Raw genomic sequence first — 21,618 nt, 5'->3', positions numbered from 1 at the left:
TGTTCTGCCCACATGCACCCTAAATTTGTTCTGGGTTTCCCCCCAACCATCTGGAGCAGATTTGGGGAGGAGATGTAGGGAGAGGAGAGGAAGGGGAAGTTCCATTGAGCAAGTGAAAATTCTTGTGCTTGTGGACATACTTCAACATCATTATATTATACAGTACATATAATTAACAATGATACAGTATATAATTATATGCTGTATACATTATATACATATACATATTTTGATGGCTAACTCACATGGCTCCTGCAACAATATTTCATATATTTTGAAAAGGGAGGTGAAAGTCAGTTATAACTATGCTTATATTTCCCAAACCATTAATGACTCACAAACTCTTAGGTGGTCAGTGGTGTGTTTAATTCTATTAAGTTATTTGGTTTGGGTGGTGTAATATTATCTCATTTACATAGTTAGAAAATCTTACAATTATGCCTGTGTAGGATATATTTTCAAACTCTTAATATTTGGAAGAGAGTTTTAATGTGCCGTATTATTCTATGACTTCTAAACATAAATATGTACTTTATTTGACGCCAGAAAGCATATGTTTGAAGATAACATTTCAGAAGTTCTGGCGGGCTTCTTTGCTAGCGCCCCTAGGAAGCAAGTCTTTCATGCTGCTCTGTGAATGGCATCCTTGAGTAATGCATCAGAAATGTAGCTATTTTTGCCTGTCAGTTGTTTGAAGATGAATGGGGGCAGTTGACAACACAGCCTAGCCAATTCTTCCACTTTTAATTAATATACAGATGCCAAGCACTGTATTATGTAGGATGAACAAGAGGCTTAAATAGATAACAGAAATGGAATACAATTAATGAATTTCACAAATTAAAAGAAGCAGTTTCATACTACTCCTCTGGTGTCAGTAGCAGCTTCCGTCCTGGGCCTTGAGGTAGGGTGTGGGGTTTTTTGTTGGTTCTGTGGCACAAGGAAAGGGTTACATATACCCCCCCCCCCCAAACCCACTACCCACACTACAGTTTTTATCTGTGTGGGGGACTCGTTGATTTTAAAACAATACCACATAGATGTGAATACATGTCTGACAAAATGTGCATTTTGGCCCTTAATGTTTTATTTTAACATCCCCTGAAGTTTAGGTGCCTTTTCCTCTCTAAGCTGGGATGCACAATCCTTTGTTTTCAACTATCGAGGGCAATAGTTATCTGAAAAACCTGAACTCTTATTAATATGAATATGTTCCTTGATCAAACAACCCCCTTCCCTGGCAGAGGAGGCATATGAAAAAGGGCCTCAGGTGACGATCACAGGGTGGACATAGCTGGGCGAGACCAACTCCACCCTGCTCAGCCACCCAGGTCTCAGTGATACAGACCAGATGGGTTTCCTCATCCATAATCAGATCATGGATGAGGGAGGTCTTATTCAGAGCCGACCTGGCATTCAGCAACAGCTGCTACAGACCCCAATGTCTGGCTGATAGGACAACTGCAGTTCCCCAGGCTGGAGGAGGGGCTGGCACATGGCACAGTCATCAATTGCCTGTGCCCCTTCAACTGGCCTGCCCCACCATACCTCCCCTTATTTTGAACCACTGTGATTGCCCCCCCCGCTCTCCTCAGCATCTCCCCCCCCCCAGACACATCTCCTCTCCCTCACTAAGAACAATGACAACAAGAAAACTGCTGGTTTACGGAGTAGTTTTGCTATCTTGGCATCTCTAAACATAAAACTCTGCAAGTAAGAGGGACTTACGACAGAACTCCAACTGCAGTCTTGAAAGTGGGTCAGTGCTCTGTGGCTGTGGATTTTTCTTTGTCTGTGAAAGCAAAGGGATGTACTTTTGTTTTGATGAACCTTTTAAGTTTTAATGTTGCTACATTTCGTGTTTGCTTTTAGGGCCAAATTAGGCATGACACAGGAAAATATGTGATTGGACATTCTGCTGTTTTTATGAAGCTGAATAGTGGCAGCAGTGGGAGTGGATGTGGTTTAATCTGATTGGGACTGTGTCTCTGGGGGAAGGGGATTTAAGCCTCCCCCCATATTGTTATCCTAATGAAAATTCCCTCTTCCTCAATCTGGAGTGGAAACATAAAGCCGCCATTTTTAATTTGGTGCCCTTTACAAATGTCAATAATGCATTTTATAGTAATTAGTGGGAGACAGGTTTTATGGTGGTAGCAGCTGTGCATGCTGACTTAGCAGTGAGTGCTGCACATATTTACTTTATTTTCTTACATCTCTATCCCACATTTCTCCTGTCACAAAATCCAAGGCAATGTACATGTGATTCCCAGATGCGTACCTCTGTAACTTCAGCAAGGTGATAGCCTCCTGTGCCTTCACAACCAGGGGTCCCCAAACTTACCCGGCTTTGGGCCGGATGCCCACCACGGCAATTGCGTGTGCCCATGCGCATGTGCAAACGCTATTTCTGGCACACTCCCGACCTGGAAAGCGGCGGAAATAGCTTGTGCACATATGTAGAAGCCTCCTCCGACCCGGAAGTACACTGGAAATGACGCTTGCGTGTGCACACAAGCTATTTCTGTCACTTTTCCAGGTCGGAATTCGGTAGCCGCACCGCGCCAGTAAGAGCGGGCAGCAGCGGCGGGGGTCCCCATAAAAGAGCCTCGGGGCCGTATGTGGCCCCGGGGCCGTAGTCTGGGGACCCCTGCTTCAGACCATGCCATGGACCATACACAGACCATGAAGTTTTGTTCAGATTAGTAACATGCATACAACTATGCATGTATTGACTTTTGGGAGGTCTCCAAATGGGCTTTTTTTAAAAAATGCTTTTCAGCAGTGTGCAGGTGTATTGTAGTGGATCATGTCCACCTTCCATAGGAAGATATAGACTGTAAGGACCACATTTCACCAACTCTGAAACCTAGGCTCTCCATACATCTGTTTGAATGGGAGACCTCTTAGTTTCAGTGGAGATTGTTTTCATGTAGTGTGGAGTGCTTATAGCATCTCTAGGCCATGATGAGGCTAAACTACCATAGGAGGGATTGATTATGTATGTATGTATGTATGTATGTATGTATGTATGATTTCATAAAATTTATGTACTGCTTGATTGTAAAAAGTCTCAAAGCAGTTTACAAAAGATAAAACAACAGTAACATCAAGAAAAAAATTATAACCCTACTTTAAAACATACAAAAGATAAAGAAAAAAGAAAAACAGATTAAGATTGCATCTGGATAGACTTGTCTAAACACGAATGTTTTTAGCCGGAGCAGAAAAGAGTTCAGTGAAGGTGCCTGCTTGATCTCAATAGGCAGGGAGTTCCAAAGCATTTGGTCGGCTTCAGAGTGAGACTTGTGTCACCTGCACTCGCGTCTTCATCTGGCCTGTTTCATAGTTCAGAACGCCTCAGATACTCCGAAATTTTGGAGAGGATGCTCAGGAGCAATTGTGTCAACCACCTGTTTAATCTTGCCATTCCATAGCGAGATGAGAGAACAGGATCACCAGCTTTCTCTACTGCCATTGTCTGTCCAGACTTAACCAGATAATGGTCTGGCTGTGACAAAGGGAATGGATTGCACTCCCCCTATCTTTGGTCCATCCCTCATATCACTACATCAAGAGTGTGCCCTGCCTAGTGCGTTGGACCGATGACCAGAGAGAGACCCATGGTTGTCATGGAGGCCACGAAGTCTCGAGCTAGCCCAACAGCAGCCTCCGCATGGATATTGATGTCACCCAGGATTATCATGTTAGGGTCCTCCAACAATATCTCAGAGACTATCTTGGCCAGCCTGACCAGGGATGCTGCCAGGCAACAGGGTGATCAATAGACCAGCAGCATTCCTGGTCTGTCTCTCTGGCTGCAGTCCCTCTAAACCCATTCAAAGGTCAAGAGGCTTCCTGGTTAAGGGGAGCTGTACCTATAGACAGTAGTAACAGCCTTAACCCTCCCTAGTGCAGCCTGGTGTGGTACTGATGGGTGTGGCAAGCAGTTGGTGATTCTATGATTGGTTGAAACACCAAAAGCAGAGTGGTGGTTTGTGGGCAAAGCGGTGAGGCAGTATTTGGTAATACAGAGAGAAGTAGGACAAAGTGGAGAGCCAGTAAACACACAAGACAAGCAGACAAGGTAGAGGTAAGCAGGGTGAAAGGAGGAGGAAGTAAAATGACTTCATTTGGCTATAGATTGTTCAGACAGAAGAACAGCTATAGGGCCTGAATATAAGGGCTATGAAGTTGTTGGTTTGTTCTTCCTGGTCACCTGGCCCAAAGGCTTGGCAGGAAACCAGTTTGGAAATTTGTTTTGTATAATTGGAGTGGACAGTGTGAGTTAATTAATGAAATGGCTGCCTTTTTATAGCCATAAATCTGTGGTAGTTTGGTGTGGTATCTAAACAACAAATACTTGTGTCACATTAGACTCTCTTTATTGGATTTGTCGTAGGTTTGATACTCAAAAACCTACGACAAACAAAGCTTTAGGTTATTTTTAATAAAACTTCAACATTATAGTGATTCTAATGCTGTACTGCCTTAGAAATTCACATGTAATGAGGCCTGTTATAACTCATATAACATCTGTTAGAGCATCTGCTTCTTCATTAATTATTGCTTCAATTCTTTTTAAAAACCCATCTAAGTAGATATCTTTCCTTCCTTTGGTATGTCTAAAGTATCTCTTAATTTTGTAAATGATTTGCATTTGGAGTACACTCTTCCAGTACAGTATGCTTTTTAAAAAAGAAGCTGAGGTACATGTTTCGAAATTGGTATTAGTTCTTAAGGTTGCAGTTGTATACATACTTGCCTTGGAATGAACTCAATGGGGCTTATTTCCGAATCAGATCCAGGATGTACCATGTTCATTACACTTCCCTTCGTTTATACTGCACATGAAAAACTTTCCATGGTTTGATCACAATGTTAGGGGGATACTATCTTCAAATAAATATAGCACACCCTTGTCTAGATGTTATATTCTCTCTGTGTCAAAGAGGTGTGGGAGAAATGCATTTTCCCCAGAACCCTGTCCCTTTTCCGCCCCCCTTTTTAATCTATTCCCCCCCCCCATGTGCGTAAAGCTGAATGTGCACAAGTTAAATGTGTGCAAGTTGTGGGCTTACTTTACATAGTTCCAAACCTAGGGTCTAGCTGGATGTGACACCTGAAGTTGGGATTTTCTGTTTTCCTTTAAAATAACTGTTACTGGTCATTACCAGTGGTGGTGGGGATTTTCTATCAGGAATGTGATGTACAGGTATGGTGATTTAAACAGCATCTCTTCTCCTGTATTCCTGATAAAAATCACTCCCCAAAACTGCTATAAGCCCTTCCGGGACTAGTAGCAACTTTAGGATGGGAACAGTTTTTGTCTGAACCAAGGCATAGGTGGAAAGGTTTATCTTGATGAAAATTGCCTCCTACTGGTGACTGTTAAGCACTTAAAAGAATAGTGCACATTTAGCATCAGACTAGTTTGGCTCTATTTGTGTATTGAATACCAGCAGTGTAACTTGATTACAAGGTTGTAACAAATTCTGTGCTTTATTTACAGGACAGCTGTGCAAGAGTTTTGTTGTTACGGGGAGCAAACAAGGAGTTGAAGAACTATAATAGTCAGTCTCCATTTCAGGTAAAGAAAAGGTGGGGTGCAGGACAACTTGCATATTAGTACCAATGACAGTTGTTGACACATTTTCTACCTGGGAGAAGAAAAATATGAATCTAACATACAGAAAAATATGAATGCAACGTACTGCACATACAGTACTTGTTTGTCATATTTGTATCTCACTCATCTTCAGGGAATTTATGATGGTTTATGTTGGTTATTCAACTATGTACTCATTTAATTCTGTACTCATGTAGATTAGGCTCAGGAGACTGAAGTGGCAGAATTGTGGACTGTAAGACTTCACACTGCAGATTGGAGGTTATGGGCTGTATTCAACTAAATGGTTGTGCTAGCAGGGTTGGGGAACCCTTTTGGCTCCATGGGCCAGATGCTTATCAGGCTAAATTTGTTAAGTAGGCAAGTCTGTCCAGCTGTCAAAATCCATTTATCAAATGGTACTTTGCTCTGCTTCTCATATAAGTGGGTGCGTGGCAGTGGGCTGTGGACAGGGAGCTTTCCATCTCCCTCCCCCTACACTTAAAGGAGAAGGCCAAGGGCTTCAATCTCAAATTAACATATGATGAACCAAGATTAAATCTGGCAATTTAGGCTGCACACTCCTATTCGCTGCTTGGAACAGGGTGGTGCAGGCAATGCAGAATTAAGCCCTGTCTTCCTGCCCATTGATGCCAGCTGATGAGTGGGCATGGTTTGGGGAAGAAGGCTTCATTCTTGGCATCCTTAGTAGGCCAATATTGACCCGTGAACTGGATGGTTCCCCACCCTTGCACTAGGAGAAACCAGCACAAGGATCCCTGCTAGTGCAACAGGTATTTTCCCTCTTCCTTCACAATGCACCCTACACCCCCCCCAATCTATTCTGAAGTTTTGAGGAAACCCCAAAAACAGATTTGGGGGGTGATGGGGGGTAAGGTTCTGTCTCTCAAGGAAAATCCCTGCACTGAAGCAACCTTAGCCCTAGTGCTATGTGGAATACAACCCAATATTTTTAATGCTCACCTACATAATACATTTTCCCAGGCTGCAATCTCTTGCCCACTTAACTTGGAGTATGTACCATTGAACTCAATGTAGTCAGCTAGGGTTGCATTTTATCTGTCCCCTAGATGCTCTAGCTTACTATATTGAATGAGTTTTATTAAGTTTTCATAACAACAGTAAACGGAAAACAATAAACAGAACCACCATCACCTTCCACATAGACAACAAAAATAATTATAATTACAGTTACAATTACTCTCTCCCTCCCTGATTGTTTTGATTCACAGCATAAAAACGGAATGCAGTATCTTCATAGGCAATTAGTGCAAATGTATAGTTTTGCATTTATTTGCCTTGTTCCAGTCACTGGGGATGGGAATGTGTTTTCAGTCCTCCATTTTTTGTAAGGGTGGGAGTCATTATTGTGGATAAAGACCCCTATCAAGCTAACAGAACCTCTCAGTTTTACTTTTAGCCCTTTTTATTTTTCATCTGCACACTCAGAACTCCCCAAGCATATAAACAAATAGTTGTTCCTTGCTTCCTTAAAAGAATTTGCACACAGGTCATTTAAAGTTTAAAAAGGTTTTAAAAAGGTAGAGGGCCCCTGGACGGTTAAGTCCAGTCAAAGGCGACTATGGGGTGCGGCACTCATCTCGCTTTTCAGGTCAAGGGAGCCAGCGTTCTCATATTTAAAGTAACTGCATTCAGAAATAACAACAAACCATGGTTCACATGCTGCTCTTGTCTTTTTTACCACCTTTCCTGTACCAGGTAAGAAGTTTTGAAGCCTCCATTTGTGGTTTCTCCCCAAATCCTTGTTATATTTGTATATGGGAAATTAGTTTGTGCAAACCATGGTTAGTTTATTATAATTTAAAGTACTTATATGCTAACTTTCATTTCAGGGCAAAGCCTTCTTAAGTCAGCCCCAAAGCCGTTTATATAAAATACAAATAAAACATTCCAATAACAATGAATGAAAACAGCAACAGTTTACAACAGTTTGACAACCAACTCTCAAATTCTTTTAGAGGGCAACTTTCACAACCAGGATATAAAACCACTGGTGGGGGTTTGTTTGAACGTTATATGAGATTGTAACCTTTGTGTTTGAGCCTCTTTCTGCTGTTTACACATAAAATTCATTGTTGTTACCTCAACACATTGATACAGCATTTTGCCATTGCATTTGGAAAAGAAACAATTGGCAAACAGCGGTCACTGTGGAAAAGGCAGCTATATACAGGTGAAAGGACAAAAGTTGTGCCTTGAAGGTGGAATTATGGCAATTTGTAATGTACTTGAATGAAAGAGGAAATTGAAACGAAGTAGAAAAATAGCTGGGCTAATTAGCTAAATGACAGTTGGGCTGAGGACAGTAATGAATTCCGATAATGAACCTCAAAGGGGCTCACACCAACACCTCATATGCTAAAAGCACATGTTAGCGGGTTGTGGGGTCGTGCAGGCCAGTCCCATCCCCATCGCTTGATGTGCATGCACTGGCTATGTCCCACTGGACATAGGGTCAGCTGCTGTGTGAATTGGCCCTATGTTCATTAGGCCTGGGCAATGTATCAATACATTGTTCATTAGGCCTGGGCAGTGAGGGCCAAACCGCCATGGTTGCTTCACCCGGTGGTATAGTGCGGGTGAAACCGCCTCTGCTGAGTCCCTCTGCCAGTGCTCAGTGCCCGAGAGAGAAACAAGCTGCAGCCAGGCACTGGCGGCAGAGGGACTCGGGAGCAGAGGTGGTTTCACCCGCAATATAGCGCCGGATAAAGCGGCAATTGCGCTCTGGTCCTTCAGACGCTTTGTTAGCCTGCTGTCAAAGCTGAAATGACAGACAAGCATGCCAACAAATGGAACATCTGTTCCTCCACCCATCTACCTTACTAGTATCAGACCAATCCATTATTCTGCTCCAACCGGGGAAAATTAATGAAGCAACTGGCTTGAGGTGCCTTAAATAGAAAGCATCTAATCTCAGGCACTTCGTTGTTGGGTACTCTGTTGATTTTTTTCCTAATAGAAGGCAGTTACAGCAATGAAAAGGAAGGAGTGTGAAGGGAGAAACAAGGCTGATGGATGGGTACACATATCAGCCAGTTAACTTGAAAAGGCTGGTTTGCAGTGCTATGAACCTCTTTTTTTATTATGTCTGTCTCCCTCAATTCATTGCTATCTGCTTTGTTTTGCTGACCCATTTGATACAAATTATACTATCACAAAATTACTGTACATGGGATCCTCTTGAGTTAATGGAGTTTTGCATACTAAACTGACATTCCTGTAATCAGTACTTTGTAGCAGTGAACTCTATGCAATGTATCAAGTGCCCATTCATAAGCTATTATTAAATACTGCATTCAGTTTGTATCAAAACCTCTAATTTAAAATACCTTTTTTGAAAAGGGGAGAGAGAAGGGGGGCGCCTGTAGAATTTTATTCAGTGTTTCTGTGTCTGTGATAAGATCATTTTTGCCTTGGTTAGCGAAAATTGGAAAATAGAACTATCCTCATAATTGAAGAAAAATACCATACTAGATAAAAAGCTTCCACTTTCTTTGAAGAGGTGAGGTTATGAAAGTGGGTTTGTTCTTCCATTAGCTGTAAATAGAAGGGCATTGAAATTGCCTCCAGCCTGGAGGGAAGATGACAGACTGTTAAAAATAATAATAAAAATGCTGAGGATTTCCAAATGTTTTAAGAAGGCGTGTCTCTAGAATTACAGAAGGCAGGGCACAATCTGATTCATGTCTGATTAGAACTAAGCCCTATTGAGTTCAAGCTTGTATAGGACTACAGGTTTAGTTTAGGTGTTGCAAAACCCAGCGATTCGCAAGGACATGTAAAGAGTTGTTTCAAAGAATTATAATTGGATTTGCATTTTTGCTTAGAAGTAATCCCCACTCAGATCACTGGGATTTAATTCCGAATGGAAACACATACAGTACGTGGTATCCAGTGCTATCTCTGCACTGTAAATAGTATGCACAATAAAACCTTTAAAGACACAACGGACTGGAGCGTCTTTACTCGGGAGTAGCCACAACAACTCCCTGACAATTTCTAAACAAGTCTACGTCAGCATATGGCCAAACCATACTGGGTTGTATACTTGCCATATCAGTCTGTATGACTTGACCAATTATATCTCCAGTGAAAGGAAATTTAAAAGATATTTGCTTAACAATGCTTACGGGTATATTTTATTCAGAAGCAGATTGAATGGAACTCAGTTTTATATTATTTTGCTTTGATACTTTTCAAAGAACAGAGAGGGGGGCAATAGAAATTTGAAGTCAAAATGTATTTTCTTATTAGCTGCTTTTCTCTTTTGTGTTTCATACTGAGTTACAGCCAGGCATTATTTAGTTTCATTAAATCTCCTTTAAAATTAGTGCTCAGTCATGTAAGTAGTAATAGGGGTTATATAATCACTTGCCTTGATAGTTCTTTGCAGTATGACCTAGATTTCTCCATGAAAAATACACACCTGTATTTGCTCCTTTTTACATTTAATTTAGGGACCCAGGTGGCACTGTGGGTTAAACCACTGAGCCTAGGGCTTCCTGATCAGAAGGTCGGCGGTTCAAATCCCAGTTGACGGGGTGAGCTCCCGTTGCTTGGTCCCAGCTCCTGCCAAAATGCAAGTAGATAAATAGGAACCGCTATAGCGGGAAGGTAAACAGTGTTTCCATGTGCTGCTCTGGTTTGCTAGAAGCGGCTTTGTCATGCTGGCCACATGACCTGGAAACTATACGCCGGCTCCCTCGGCCAATAATGCGAGATGAGCGCGCAACCCCAGAGTCGGTCACGACTGGACCTAATGGTCAGGGGTCCCTTTACCTTTACATTTAATTTATTAAAAGCAAATCATAAGGGATTTCAGATTGCATCTTTCTTGTGAATGGTTTTCTTAGGTGGCATTTTTAAGCTATCGAAAGGCAGTGGAATACATGAACACACCACTGTGTTCTTCATATTTACTTAATTGAGCAAACATTAGAATTTCATAAGCTTGGTGTTTTAGGGTAATAGAATAAGGACTTTAAAAAAGGTAGAGGAAAATATAATGAAATGTTTGCAGCTAAAGCCTCCCTCTCTCAAATATATTTATTTGAAATGTGTCTGGGGAAATAAATATTAAAATTCTTAGCCAAACTATAGCCCACCATTCATATTTGTCTATTTTAACTTTTGCAATACAAGTTGGCAGCTTGCATATACAATCCTGTGTTTTTCATGTGTAAAGCTATATTTGCATCATCAAACCATTAGAGAGTGGCAAATGTAACATATTTATTGAACGTGTTATGCAGTTAACCCTAGTTCAAACACAGAAAAGGCAAACTGTTGTCTACCTTTGGATCCTCATAGGTAGAGCTGCCAAGAGGTTTGTCTGAGCTTGGTACACTGTATGTAGATTAAAGGTAAAGGTACCCCATACCGTTAAGTCCAGTTGCGGACGACCCTGGGGTTGCATGCTCATCTCGCTCTATAGGCCGAGGGAGCTGGTGTTTGTCCGCAGACAGCTTCCGGGTCATGTGGCCAGCATGACTAAACCACTTCTGGCAAACCAGAGCAGCGCACTGAAACACCGTTTACCTTCCCGCCGGAGTGGTACCTATTTATCTACATGCACTTTGACGTGCTTTTGAACTGTTAGGTGGGCAGGAGCTGGGACCAAGCAACGGGAGCTCACCCCATTGCGGGGATTCAAACTGCCGACCTTCCGATTGGTAAGCCCTAGGCCAGCGATGGCGAACCTATGACACGTGTGTCAGACATGACATGCAGAGCCCTCACTGCTGGCATGCACCCCATCGGCCCATTAGCGCTGTTGTTGTTGTTTCACTCCCCCATTTGTTCTCCCGCTCCTCCTCATGCTACAGCTTGTCTCCGCTGTTAAAACTCCGCTGTTAAAACCCAGATCCTTTGTTGTTGTTGTTGTTGTTGGTAGCCAGAGATTGGTTTTTTAACCCTTTCTGTGCTGTTTTTCTGGCGCTTTGGCAGACGATGATTTTTTAACCCGTTCTGTGCTGGTTTTTTTTGCGCTTTGGCAGACTATGTCGGTGCTGCGTGTTAGTTCCAGCGAAGGTATTATTCGTCATTTATTTCTGTTCTCTTCACCCCCCAAAAGCGCAGCAGCTTTGGGGCATCCCCCCCAAAAAAGCAAAGCAACTTTTGCAGCCCCCCCAAAACCTCCAAAACTTTGGTCAGCAGCCCCCCCCAAATAAAGGGATAAATAAGGGTTTTTTGGTTTGGTTTGGTTAAATAAGGGTTTTTTGGTTTGGTTAAATAATTAGTATTTGGTTTATTAAATTGTATTTATTACAATTATACATTTGTGTTATTTAAACTATAAATATCACGAAATTATGGTTTTTTTCTTGAAGTGACACACCACCTGAGTTATGCTCGGTTTTTTGGCGAATTTTGACACACCAAGCTCAAAAGCTTGCCCATCACTGCCCTGGGCTCAGTAGTTTACACAGCGCCACCTGCTTCCCTGTATGTAGATTAGGTTGTACCAAAACCTGCCATCTACAGTATTGACAAGTGCTTAAATACTATCTGTCTCCTGTAGACATAGACCTCCCAAATCTTAAGAATTGAGGTAGGACTAGATATAAATATTTGCCATAAGTTGCTGGATATCCTTTTGTTTGTTTTTTATTTTGTTTCCATTTACCCATGAGAGATTACTTGTGCAGCCTGATTCTATCTATGTTGTTTTCTGAGATGTATGTGAAACAATTTCAAAGGCTTGCTCTCCATTAAGTGAGTGTAGGATTGTAACATACGTTAAACTGTCACAAGCCCTGGATCTCTGCAACTGACAGGTAACTGACAGGTTGGTGTGGTTTATCCAAAATTCCCCTTCCCCTGCCTACATTTTGTATTGCACCCCCCCCCCCAAAAAAAAAACAAAGGAGAGGTTTTTGCAGTGAAGATTGATGGAAGCCTACTTTGGATTTGAACCATAGGTTTAAAGATGCCTTATGCCCATGCTAGGGGGTTCTGATCTGGATCAGAAATCCTGCATTAGAAATGTGAAATTTGCTATCTAAGGTGGAACAACATCATTAAGGTCATATTTATTTTGACCCTCAGAGAAGATGGCTTTTGGATCTCATGTTAAAGTAATTATATTTCAGCATTGCCTTTGTACATTGCTGAAATATAGTTTGTATTTATCCTTACAGAACTGAATAGTGAAAAGGCAGGCTTTTGAATAAGTGATATTACAATGTTTCAGCAAATGTAAAATCATTTAATAAATAAGTGTTGGACTTTCCCCATGATTTATATTTGCAGTTCCTAAAACTAGTTGTTGAGCAAATGTATAATAGCTATTCTAAGACTACTGCCTGTCAATATCCGACTACAGATGGCACCATGAATCATAGCTTGAATAAAGAAAATGTTAGACGCTATGCCAGAGTTGCTAGGAGAATTTCTGGGCACAGTGTACCACATGTGCTGCTAAATTTTAGAACAGTATCAGCATGCATTCTGGCTGAAAAAATTTCAGTGGTAGAAGAAAAATCACACTCAAAAGACCAGTAAAAGGAAGATAACGCCAGTGTGGTCTGTATTATCAAGGACAGAAGATGAAATTACATTCAGCCAGATAGCCTGTTGAAAGCACCCAAAAGGTAATGCTCAACAAGAGAACAGATCAAGAGAATTAGAACTGCACAGCAGAAATAATTTGATTGGGGGAAGGGTGATTATGTAAACTGTGCTTCTGACACTTGATGTTAATCAAATTGCTAATACTTTTCATTCCTCTGCATAAGCATGTACGAAGTTACATGTCCGTGCCAAGTCAAATATTTTAAAACTGTATATAATAACTGTATATAAACTGTGTGTGTATTTGCAATGATGTAATTGGACTGTCTGAAGAGCAAATTTTGCATGGTGAAGCAGGCTGTTTAGCGTTGAATATGCCAAGTAGTGTTGCTCAACAACAGTGAGATATTCTGGACCAGAATATAAATGTTATTATATTTGCACTTCTTAACCCGCTCCGTATAAATTAATGTATGAGGACAAAATTGTAGAATACTCTTGTTTTGAATACTGTGGAGCAACTTTGCAAACACTTTTACATATAGTTGCCACTTAAGAAGAATATAATTATGAATTACTTGGTTGATTCTCAGATATTTGTTTGCTTTACTTAAATATGTCATTAATGTATTATGCCAGTTGCTAAATATGAACCAAACACTAATTAATGCTGTTTGCAAAATATTTTACAAGTGAAGATTTTAACCTTGTAAAGATAGTCCGAAATGGCCGTTTTAAAATGTAGATAGAAGCTAAGTCTAGCAAGCTTACATCAACAAATATTTTTAAGGTAATGTATAGGTTGAGCAAATGTTACTTGCTCTCCTTAGAATATTTTAAATTAGCATAGTCTAGAAGTTCATGTACACAATAAGATACAGATAAAGATAGGAGATGAAATTAACAAATGGAAGTTGAACTTTTATTGCTGAAATGAAAGTTTGGCTTATGAAATGACATGAACCTTACAAGCAGGTTTGTCATAATTTAACTTGGTAACACTGTCTGGCTCTGCTAGGGTTGCTCAGCCTGGAAAAAGGGGCTTGGAGAATGTCATGGTGTTATTCGCAAAAACTGTCCATCTGAACCCTTAAAAGGGGGTCTTTGTCATTTAGGGCCCCTTCTTATGTTGTCTTAATGGCACTGGAACTGCTGCAGCTTGACAGCTTCCTGAACCATCAAGGAAACATTAAACATCCTGAGCTATGTAGCAGGAGCCCAGCCTTCGCCTTATACCAGCATTGCCCTGGTTTTTGGAAGTAGGGGATGTGAGGAGCATCCATAACATGGGCTCCTCCATGATGCATTGGCTTCTCTGGTATCCAGTGCTTTCATGTATATGTTAAAGAGACTGGGAGATAGAATTGAACCATTGAGAAACTATATAGTATAACTTTTAGAATCAGGAAAAGCAACCTCCCAGAACCAACTTCTGGTATCTGTGGCCCAGAAGGAAGCAGAACCACTGCAAAACACTGAGTTCCAACCTCTAAACAAGAAAGGTGGTCTAGAAGAATTCCATAGTCACTTGTATTGCAAGCCAATGAAAGGTCCAGGAGTTTTAACAGGCTCACATTCCTGCTGTCCTTCAGGTGCGTCAAAATAGGGGGGGCAGGGCGCCCTGGGCTCCGCTCTGCAGGGGGCAGCACGGCATCCCCTAGCCACTTCCACCGATGGCCGCTGCTACCGCGGCGGCGACACAACTGCCATCGTGGAGGCCCCAATGTTGCTGGCCTCGCCCCTCACTTCTTCCTGGTGTGGCAGAGGCAAGGGAGCAGTGTCAGCGGCGGCCGCTGATGCCCCTCGCCGCTCCACCTGAGTTGGAAGAAGCACAAAGAGCGCTATGGAGCGGGTTACCGGCGCCGCCACTCTAGCATCAGGATCCGAGCGTTGGAGCACCGCCCCGGCAATACGCTCCGTAGTGCGCACGTGCAAGGAACCCGCTCCGTCATGCGCATGCGTCATGACGGAGCAGGTTGCCGCCCTGGGCAGCAGAGAGGCTGTGTACGCGCCTGCTGACCTTTTTCGGGCAGAGTTCCAGCAGGTCTAAGGCAGTTCATGCTCAAAGGTCAGGTCGGAAACAAGTTTGAAATGCATCCAGATACTTGGGAAATAATTGCAAAAAGTTTTCATGTAACCAGTCATTCTTGTCTTTTATCATCTGTTCAGTAATCTGAACCGCCTCCACAAATTCTGGAGTTCAATGGAAACTAGCCAGAGATTACTGTTCAGTACTAGGCTTAACATACCACCATTCTACATGTCCTTAACTTTCATGGTATATAGTGATTTTATATCTATCATCTATCTATCTATCTATCATCTATCTATCTATCTATCTATCTATCTATCTATCTATCTAATCTATCTCTATCATCTATCACACAATTCATAAAACTCACTCCCCATTGAATTTCTGAGATGCTACTTTTAAATGATATTTTCATTTATCTTGAATAACTTCACATTCACTATGAATGAAACCTTTATCAAAATCTATTTTGCCTGACATTTTTATTACACCACATTGTATGGGGTTGTGGTCTTCTAACTTGGTCAGGCCTAGGTTTACATGAATTAGAAGTGTTTCTGAGCACAATTCAAAGTATTGGCACTGACCTTTAAAGCCCTTAATGGCCTTGGCCCAGTATACCTGTAGGAGCATCTCCACCCCCATCATTCAGCCCAGACACTGAGGTCCAGCTCTGAGGGCCTTCTGGCAGTTCCCTCCCTGCAAGAAGTGAGGTTACAGGGAACCAGGCAGAGGGCCTTCTTGGTAGTGGCACCCGCCTTGTGGAACGCCCTCCCATCAGATGTCAAAGAAATGAACAACTATCTGACTTTTAGAAGGCAGCCCTGTTTAGGGAAGTTTTTAATGTTTGATGTTCTATTGTGCTTTTAATTCTGTTGGGAGCCGCCCAGAGTGGCTGGGGAAACCGGGGTATGAATAATAATTTATTTGTTTATTTATTTTTTATTATTTTTTATTCTCCACAATCTATCCTATCCTGTGTTGGACAGGATGATTATGGTTTTTCATTTTGTTTGGGAATCCTGTCGTGAGGAATATAGATAGGCCCCCAGGTCCTGTTTGTTGCATTTATTCTTTAACCATATATCAAGACAAACTTGGCATCATAATCTGTAGGTTGTCCTGAGACACAAAGTACAGGACTCGTGTACCTTTAAGAGCAGAGCAGCTGAGGAATAGGCACAGCTTTTCACTTCTCTATGTGACAAACCATACCTGATAAAATTCCCTGTGCTACATACTGCCTCAGTTCATATGTAACACTTAGCTAAACCATGGTAGTGTGAATGCGTTGGGTTTTCAGAGAGGAGATTGTGGTAAATGTGCTTCTCCCCTGCTACTCACACCAGGGGCTCATGGTTTGCATATTCCAGACAAACCATCAACCAAGGTTGGGATGGCATACTAAGTCAAACCATGGCTTAACTCCTGATTAACCCAGTAGTGGCAGGACCAGGGGAGGGATATAGCAATCACAATCTCTCTGGGAACCCTTGCATTTGTTCTAAGCCATGGTTTGGCTTAACTTTGTGTGTGAACCTGGTGTGTGTGTTGATTCAAATTAGCTGAACAAAACAACCCAGAAAGTATTTTTTTAAAAACAACAACAACAACAACAACTACATTTTCCTTTTTCATCAAACCATCTGTTTGTATCCTGGCTTCTTCTGAATAGATTAACCATATTTTCCTGGTCCATATGAAATGGGAAAGTATAGTTAATGAAATATTTACTGGGTTCATGTGAAGCAAAAGAGTGAAGAGTGAAGAATACATGGCCACAAGCCTCATTCATATCTTAAATTTTATGAAGGCAAGATATGATCATCCTGTGATTAAAAAAGTACAGTAGCCCTATCTCATCATGTACTTCCTTACCCATCACCCTAGAAATGGGCATCATGCTCTTATCATGTAATATTTTAGCTCTCATATGGTGTGTGGGGGGGGAATCCTGAATTTAAAAACATTTTTATATTACAAAAGATTATTTTCCAAAAGAATTGAGCCACAGATATGTGTTCTTTATTTTCATGCATCAAACATGCATGCATTGGCATTAAAATGATATGGAATTATGTAAGCTTCCACTACTAGATGGGTTTATTTTACTTTGACTTCTTCTACACAAGCTACAGAGATTTGAAACATAGAGTGATTTCAGCGATCACCAAACAATACCCAATTTGTATCTTGAAATTTTTCTTCTTACAAGAGATATGATAATGGATACCACTTAGGATTTGTAGCATTCTACTGTATTATTATAATCAGCACCCATGGCATTGAGCTCATTTTACAATACACAGTACAATTGCGTACAGCTGGGTCTTAGCAGGTTTTAGGCTTTATTAAACCATACAGTACAGAAATATGCTTACTCTGCTTTCTCATGCCTCAAAGGGGAAAGAAAGTTTTTACTTCTGCATAATTTCATGCAACTTTATTGCCCATGAGAATATACATTATAATAGAACCAGGAAGAATTGTGATGGAGATAATTGTCCTCCACCCCCTGCTCCAAGTAGCAGAGTTCTTCTACCACCAGTTATCCTTTTCCACACTTTGTCCCCCCCTTTTTTTTACATAATGTAAGCACAAGTGTGAATGATCCACAGAAGTCTTTTGGGATTCTGGAATACTAGCAATAATCCCACAATTGTGTGGCGCATGTGTGGTACTGAAAAGCCCCATTATGATGGTGCCCTAATATCTGGAATGAGAAGCAGGTTTTGCCATTGGTCAAAAGTGTTCTAAATTTCAACCCTAATACTTCATCCACTCCCCCCCCCCCTCCACGGGGCAGTTCAATTGAAGCCATAGAAAAACAAGATAAAACTACTTTATCTTTCTGCCACGTAAAAACAGCTACTCTCTTGGATTGAAATGACTTGGAATCAATTCAAAGGTTGCTGGACTCCAGCTCCCAACAGCCTCAACCAGCGTGGCCAAAAGTCAGGATTCATGAAAGTTCAGCAACATTTATTTGTTTATAATTATATACAGTACCTCATCCTGTAGGGTTCCCTAGGTGGTAAATGCACACAATAGACCCATTAGAATTAAGTTAAACACAATCAAATCACATTAAGTTAATAGTAATAAAAATAGCAGCAGCATAAAAGATAGCCAAACCAACACACAGCCCTCTCCCCATTGCCTGTGTGAATAAGGTTTTTAAGCCATCCTTTAAAAGCCATCCATGAGGGGTAGCATAGGGAAGGAGTTCCACAAACGAGCTCACCAAAAGAGGTCCTATCCCATTCCATCACATAACAAGATACGCTTGCCGGTATGACCACGGGACTTGCATATTACAGGATCCAACCTTGCAGGTAGGGAGATAAGGGTTTCGTGCTAAGTAATTCGGGTGCTAAGTAATTTAGGGCTTTGTATATTAAAGTCAACATCCAGCAGGTCCATCAGAATGGAGAGGTGTGGCCTCCTCACATGTTAATTGAGAAAACATGGACCTAAAGGACAAGCAGGCAAAAGAGGAGGAGGCTCAAAAAGGCAGAGGAGCTCAAATATGGATGAATTGAAAGGAAGGGCTCTGAAGAAGCTGCAGAGTGTTTAAGGTCGAGAGGACCTGTATGCACCGGGGTTATGGGGCATGTGGGGAGATTGGAATCCTTAAAAGGCCAAGGGCAGAGTTGCTTAATGAAGTGGACCAGGTAAGGAGTGAAAACTAGGCTGAAAACTATAGGTGGAAATATGGAGTTTTAAGAGCTTTAATGAAATCTAAGTAGCCAATTATTTGGCTGCAGGCTCCTAATATTCTAGACATAATTAAATTAAATTACAAAAGAATGCCAGCTTTTCCAAAGGTCTCTAAGCTACACAGGCAGTGAATTTATTGTGTTAAAGTATTGCATTTTTTATTATGCTTAGTACTTTTTAATGTTTTGTCATAAAGTGTGGAAATATTTTCCCGTTTTTGCTGTTACACCTTGACACCATGTTTCAGCCACATTCAGATAAATTGAGCCGAGACTGACAGTTTCTTTGGAAATGAGCTGCTGTCAAGATCAGGAGGGAGCTGTTACTGTTTTAATGCTTGAACAGTATTAATGAAAATGTCTCTCTTTGGAGCTATGAAACATATTTACTTTTTTGTGTGGAGGAGATTTACTGCTTCACATCAAATATTCTGTCATTTTTTTTTTTAAAAAAAATGTGTCTTAGATTTAGTAGCTGTAACTCTTCAGTGTTTGAGTTCTGAGGGTTAAGACTGAGAGGTTGTGTTGCTTAAAATAAATTGTTGTCATTGGATGAGCATAAGTTGATGATGAGCCCATACCCCTTATCTCTAAATGAACATTACAGTACTTGAACTTACATGAATGGAGCCTGCCAGAAAAGAGCCTGAATTAAAACAGATGTTTATTTTTCCAAGCTCCATTGCTACTGAGAGCTTGCAGCCCACAAAAAAAATCATATATTCCTTAAAATTATGGCGCATTCATTGCTAAAGGGCAGGTTCAGAGATACTTATACTGATTGGCTGCTTATCTTATTGAGGTTAATGAATGTATTTGTGGAATAGAGTCCTATTTAGCTTCACTACATGTATAAAACTATTACCGTGGAGAGAATCATAACAATGTCAGTTGCAGTGGGTATTGCCAAATCACTCAATCTCTCTGTGCCTTAGCACACCATATGATGTTTATCTGCAAATTAACTGCACAGTACTACAGGAAAAGGTACATATATAAAATAGACTGTTTAACTCTTGAACATGACAAGTTTTGTTTCTTAGAATTGTGAAGGCAATGCTCTCCTTTAGCTAGATATCATAGTTAAAAAGTGACGATCAGGTAATAGTACCTTGAATAAATTTTCAGCGGTGAGGCAGATTAGACATGTAGGGAGGTTAGCACGCAGTCTTAAACAGGTGACTAAAATAAGTATTTACCCCCCACCCCAATCATTCTCATTTAGTCAATCAAAGTCACTATCAGAATTTACTCAGAAATTACTGTGGGGGGAATTCAATGTTGTGCTAGGGCAGTTCTTCCACTAGGGCAATGCCCTAACAGAAAATCTCTCTTCTCCCACCACCCCAAGTCAATTTGGAGGGTGGGGGAGCAAGGGGGAAACCCTCTGCACAAGGAGAAGTCTTTGTGCAGGCATTTAATAGTTGAATCCTGCCACGTGCATTAACATTTTTGCAAGTTTCCCCTCCCTTTGGGGGTGGGCCTGTCCTAAGGACATAAGAACAGCCCTGATGCCTCTGACCAGGGACCTGTCTAGCCTAGTAATTTCCGCTGTAGCCATCAGGATGCCTATGGGAAGTCCTCAAGCAGGACATGAGGGAAATAGCTCTCTCCCACTGCTGTTCCCTAGCAAGCTGGTATTCAAAGGCACGCTGCATCTGTTCCTGAAGGTAGTATACAGTCCTTAATAATCCTTTCTTTGAGGAATTTGTCTAATCCCTTTTAAAAGCTGTCTGAGTTGGTGGTCATCACCACATCTTACAGTAATGAATTCCATAGTTCCAACTATTCACAGTCTGTCCTAAATCTTCTACCATTTGGTTTACTTGGATGAGCCCAGGTTCTCCTATTATTTATATGACAGGAAGTATAGCTTTTTAAAAGCCCACTTCCTTCACAACACGCATAGCTACGCTGCCCACACATTATGTCTCCCTTTCTTGTTTCCTTCCCCCTCTAAACTAAGAGTGCTCAAGTAATGATAACAGGGGAGTTGTTTCTGTCCCTTGATCATTTCACTTGCTCTTTACAGTACCTTTCCCAACTCTATAATACTGTATACTTTTTGTGATACAGTAACCAGAACTATACACAAAACACCAGGTGGTGCACCATAGATTTGCACCACAGGTTTACAATATTGACTAATGATCCCTAACATGGAATTCACCTTTTTTCACAGTTGCTGGACTCTGAATCAATTTCTTCATTGAGCTATACATCACAACCCCAAGTTCTCCTTCCTGGTCAGCCAGGGCCAGCTCAGACTCCATTACTATATATACATCGTGCATCACTTTACATTCAACATTGATCCACATTAGCCATGTTATTCCCTATTCCCTCAGTTTGGAGTGCCTTGCAATCCCTTTTTTTGATTTTGCTCCCTTAATATTTTGTCATCACTATTAAACATGCCACTTCAGTGCTCAGCCCTAAGTCCAGATCATTTACTAAGAAGTTAAAAAGCATTGGTTCCAATCCGGATTCCTTGGGAAATACAGATTCTTACATCCATTTATCCATTATAAGGGCAATCCATTTAGTCCTCCTCTCTGGTTTTTAACTGATTAATCTAATATTGTAAGTGCAAGCTGGATTTCGAAGGGGCAGAGGAACCAGAGACCAAATAGCAAACATGCGCTGGATTATGGAGAAAGCTAGAGAGTTCCAGAAAGACATATACTTCTGCTTCATCGACTATG

General features: G+C 41.2%; 1 protein-coding gene across 7 annotated transcripts in view; it reads left to right on the top strand.

The window, feature by feature from the left end:
- SHANK2 (SH3 and multiple ankyrin repeat domains 2) overlaps nucleotides 1-21,618 on the top strand; it is a 339,643-nt gene that overhangs the window by 72,200 nt on the left and 245,825 nt on the right. For all 7 annotated transcript variants that reach the window (XM_088668511.1, XM_088668485.1, XM_088668502.1 and 4 more), the window contains one exon: nucleotides 5,513-5,590. In XM_088668511.1, the coding sequence (XP_088524637.1) occupies nucleotides 5,513-5,590 (78 nt within the window). The remainder of the gene's footprint in view (nucleotides 1-5,512; nucleotides 5,591-21,618) is intronic.

The sequence above is a fragment of the Zootoca vivipara genome, chromosome 1, assembly GCF_965207765.1.
Source record: "Zootoca vivipara chromosome 1, rZooViv2.hap1.1, whole genome shotgun sequence".
Taxonomy (NCBI): domain Eukaryota; kingdom Metazoa; phylum Chordata; class Lepidosauria; order Squamata; family Lacertidae; genus Zootoca; species Zootoca vivipara.
This window is presented reverse-complemented; position numbering and strand designations above follow the sequence as displayed.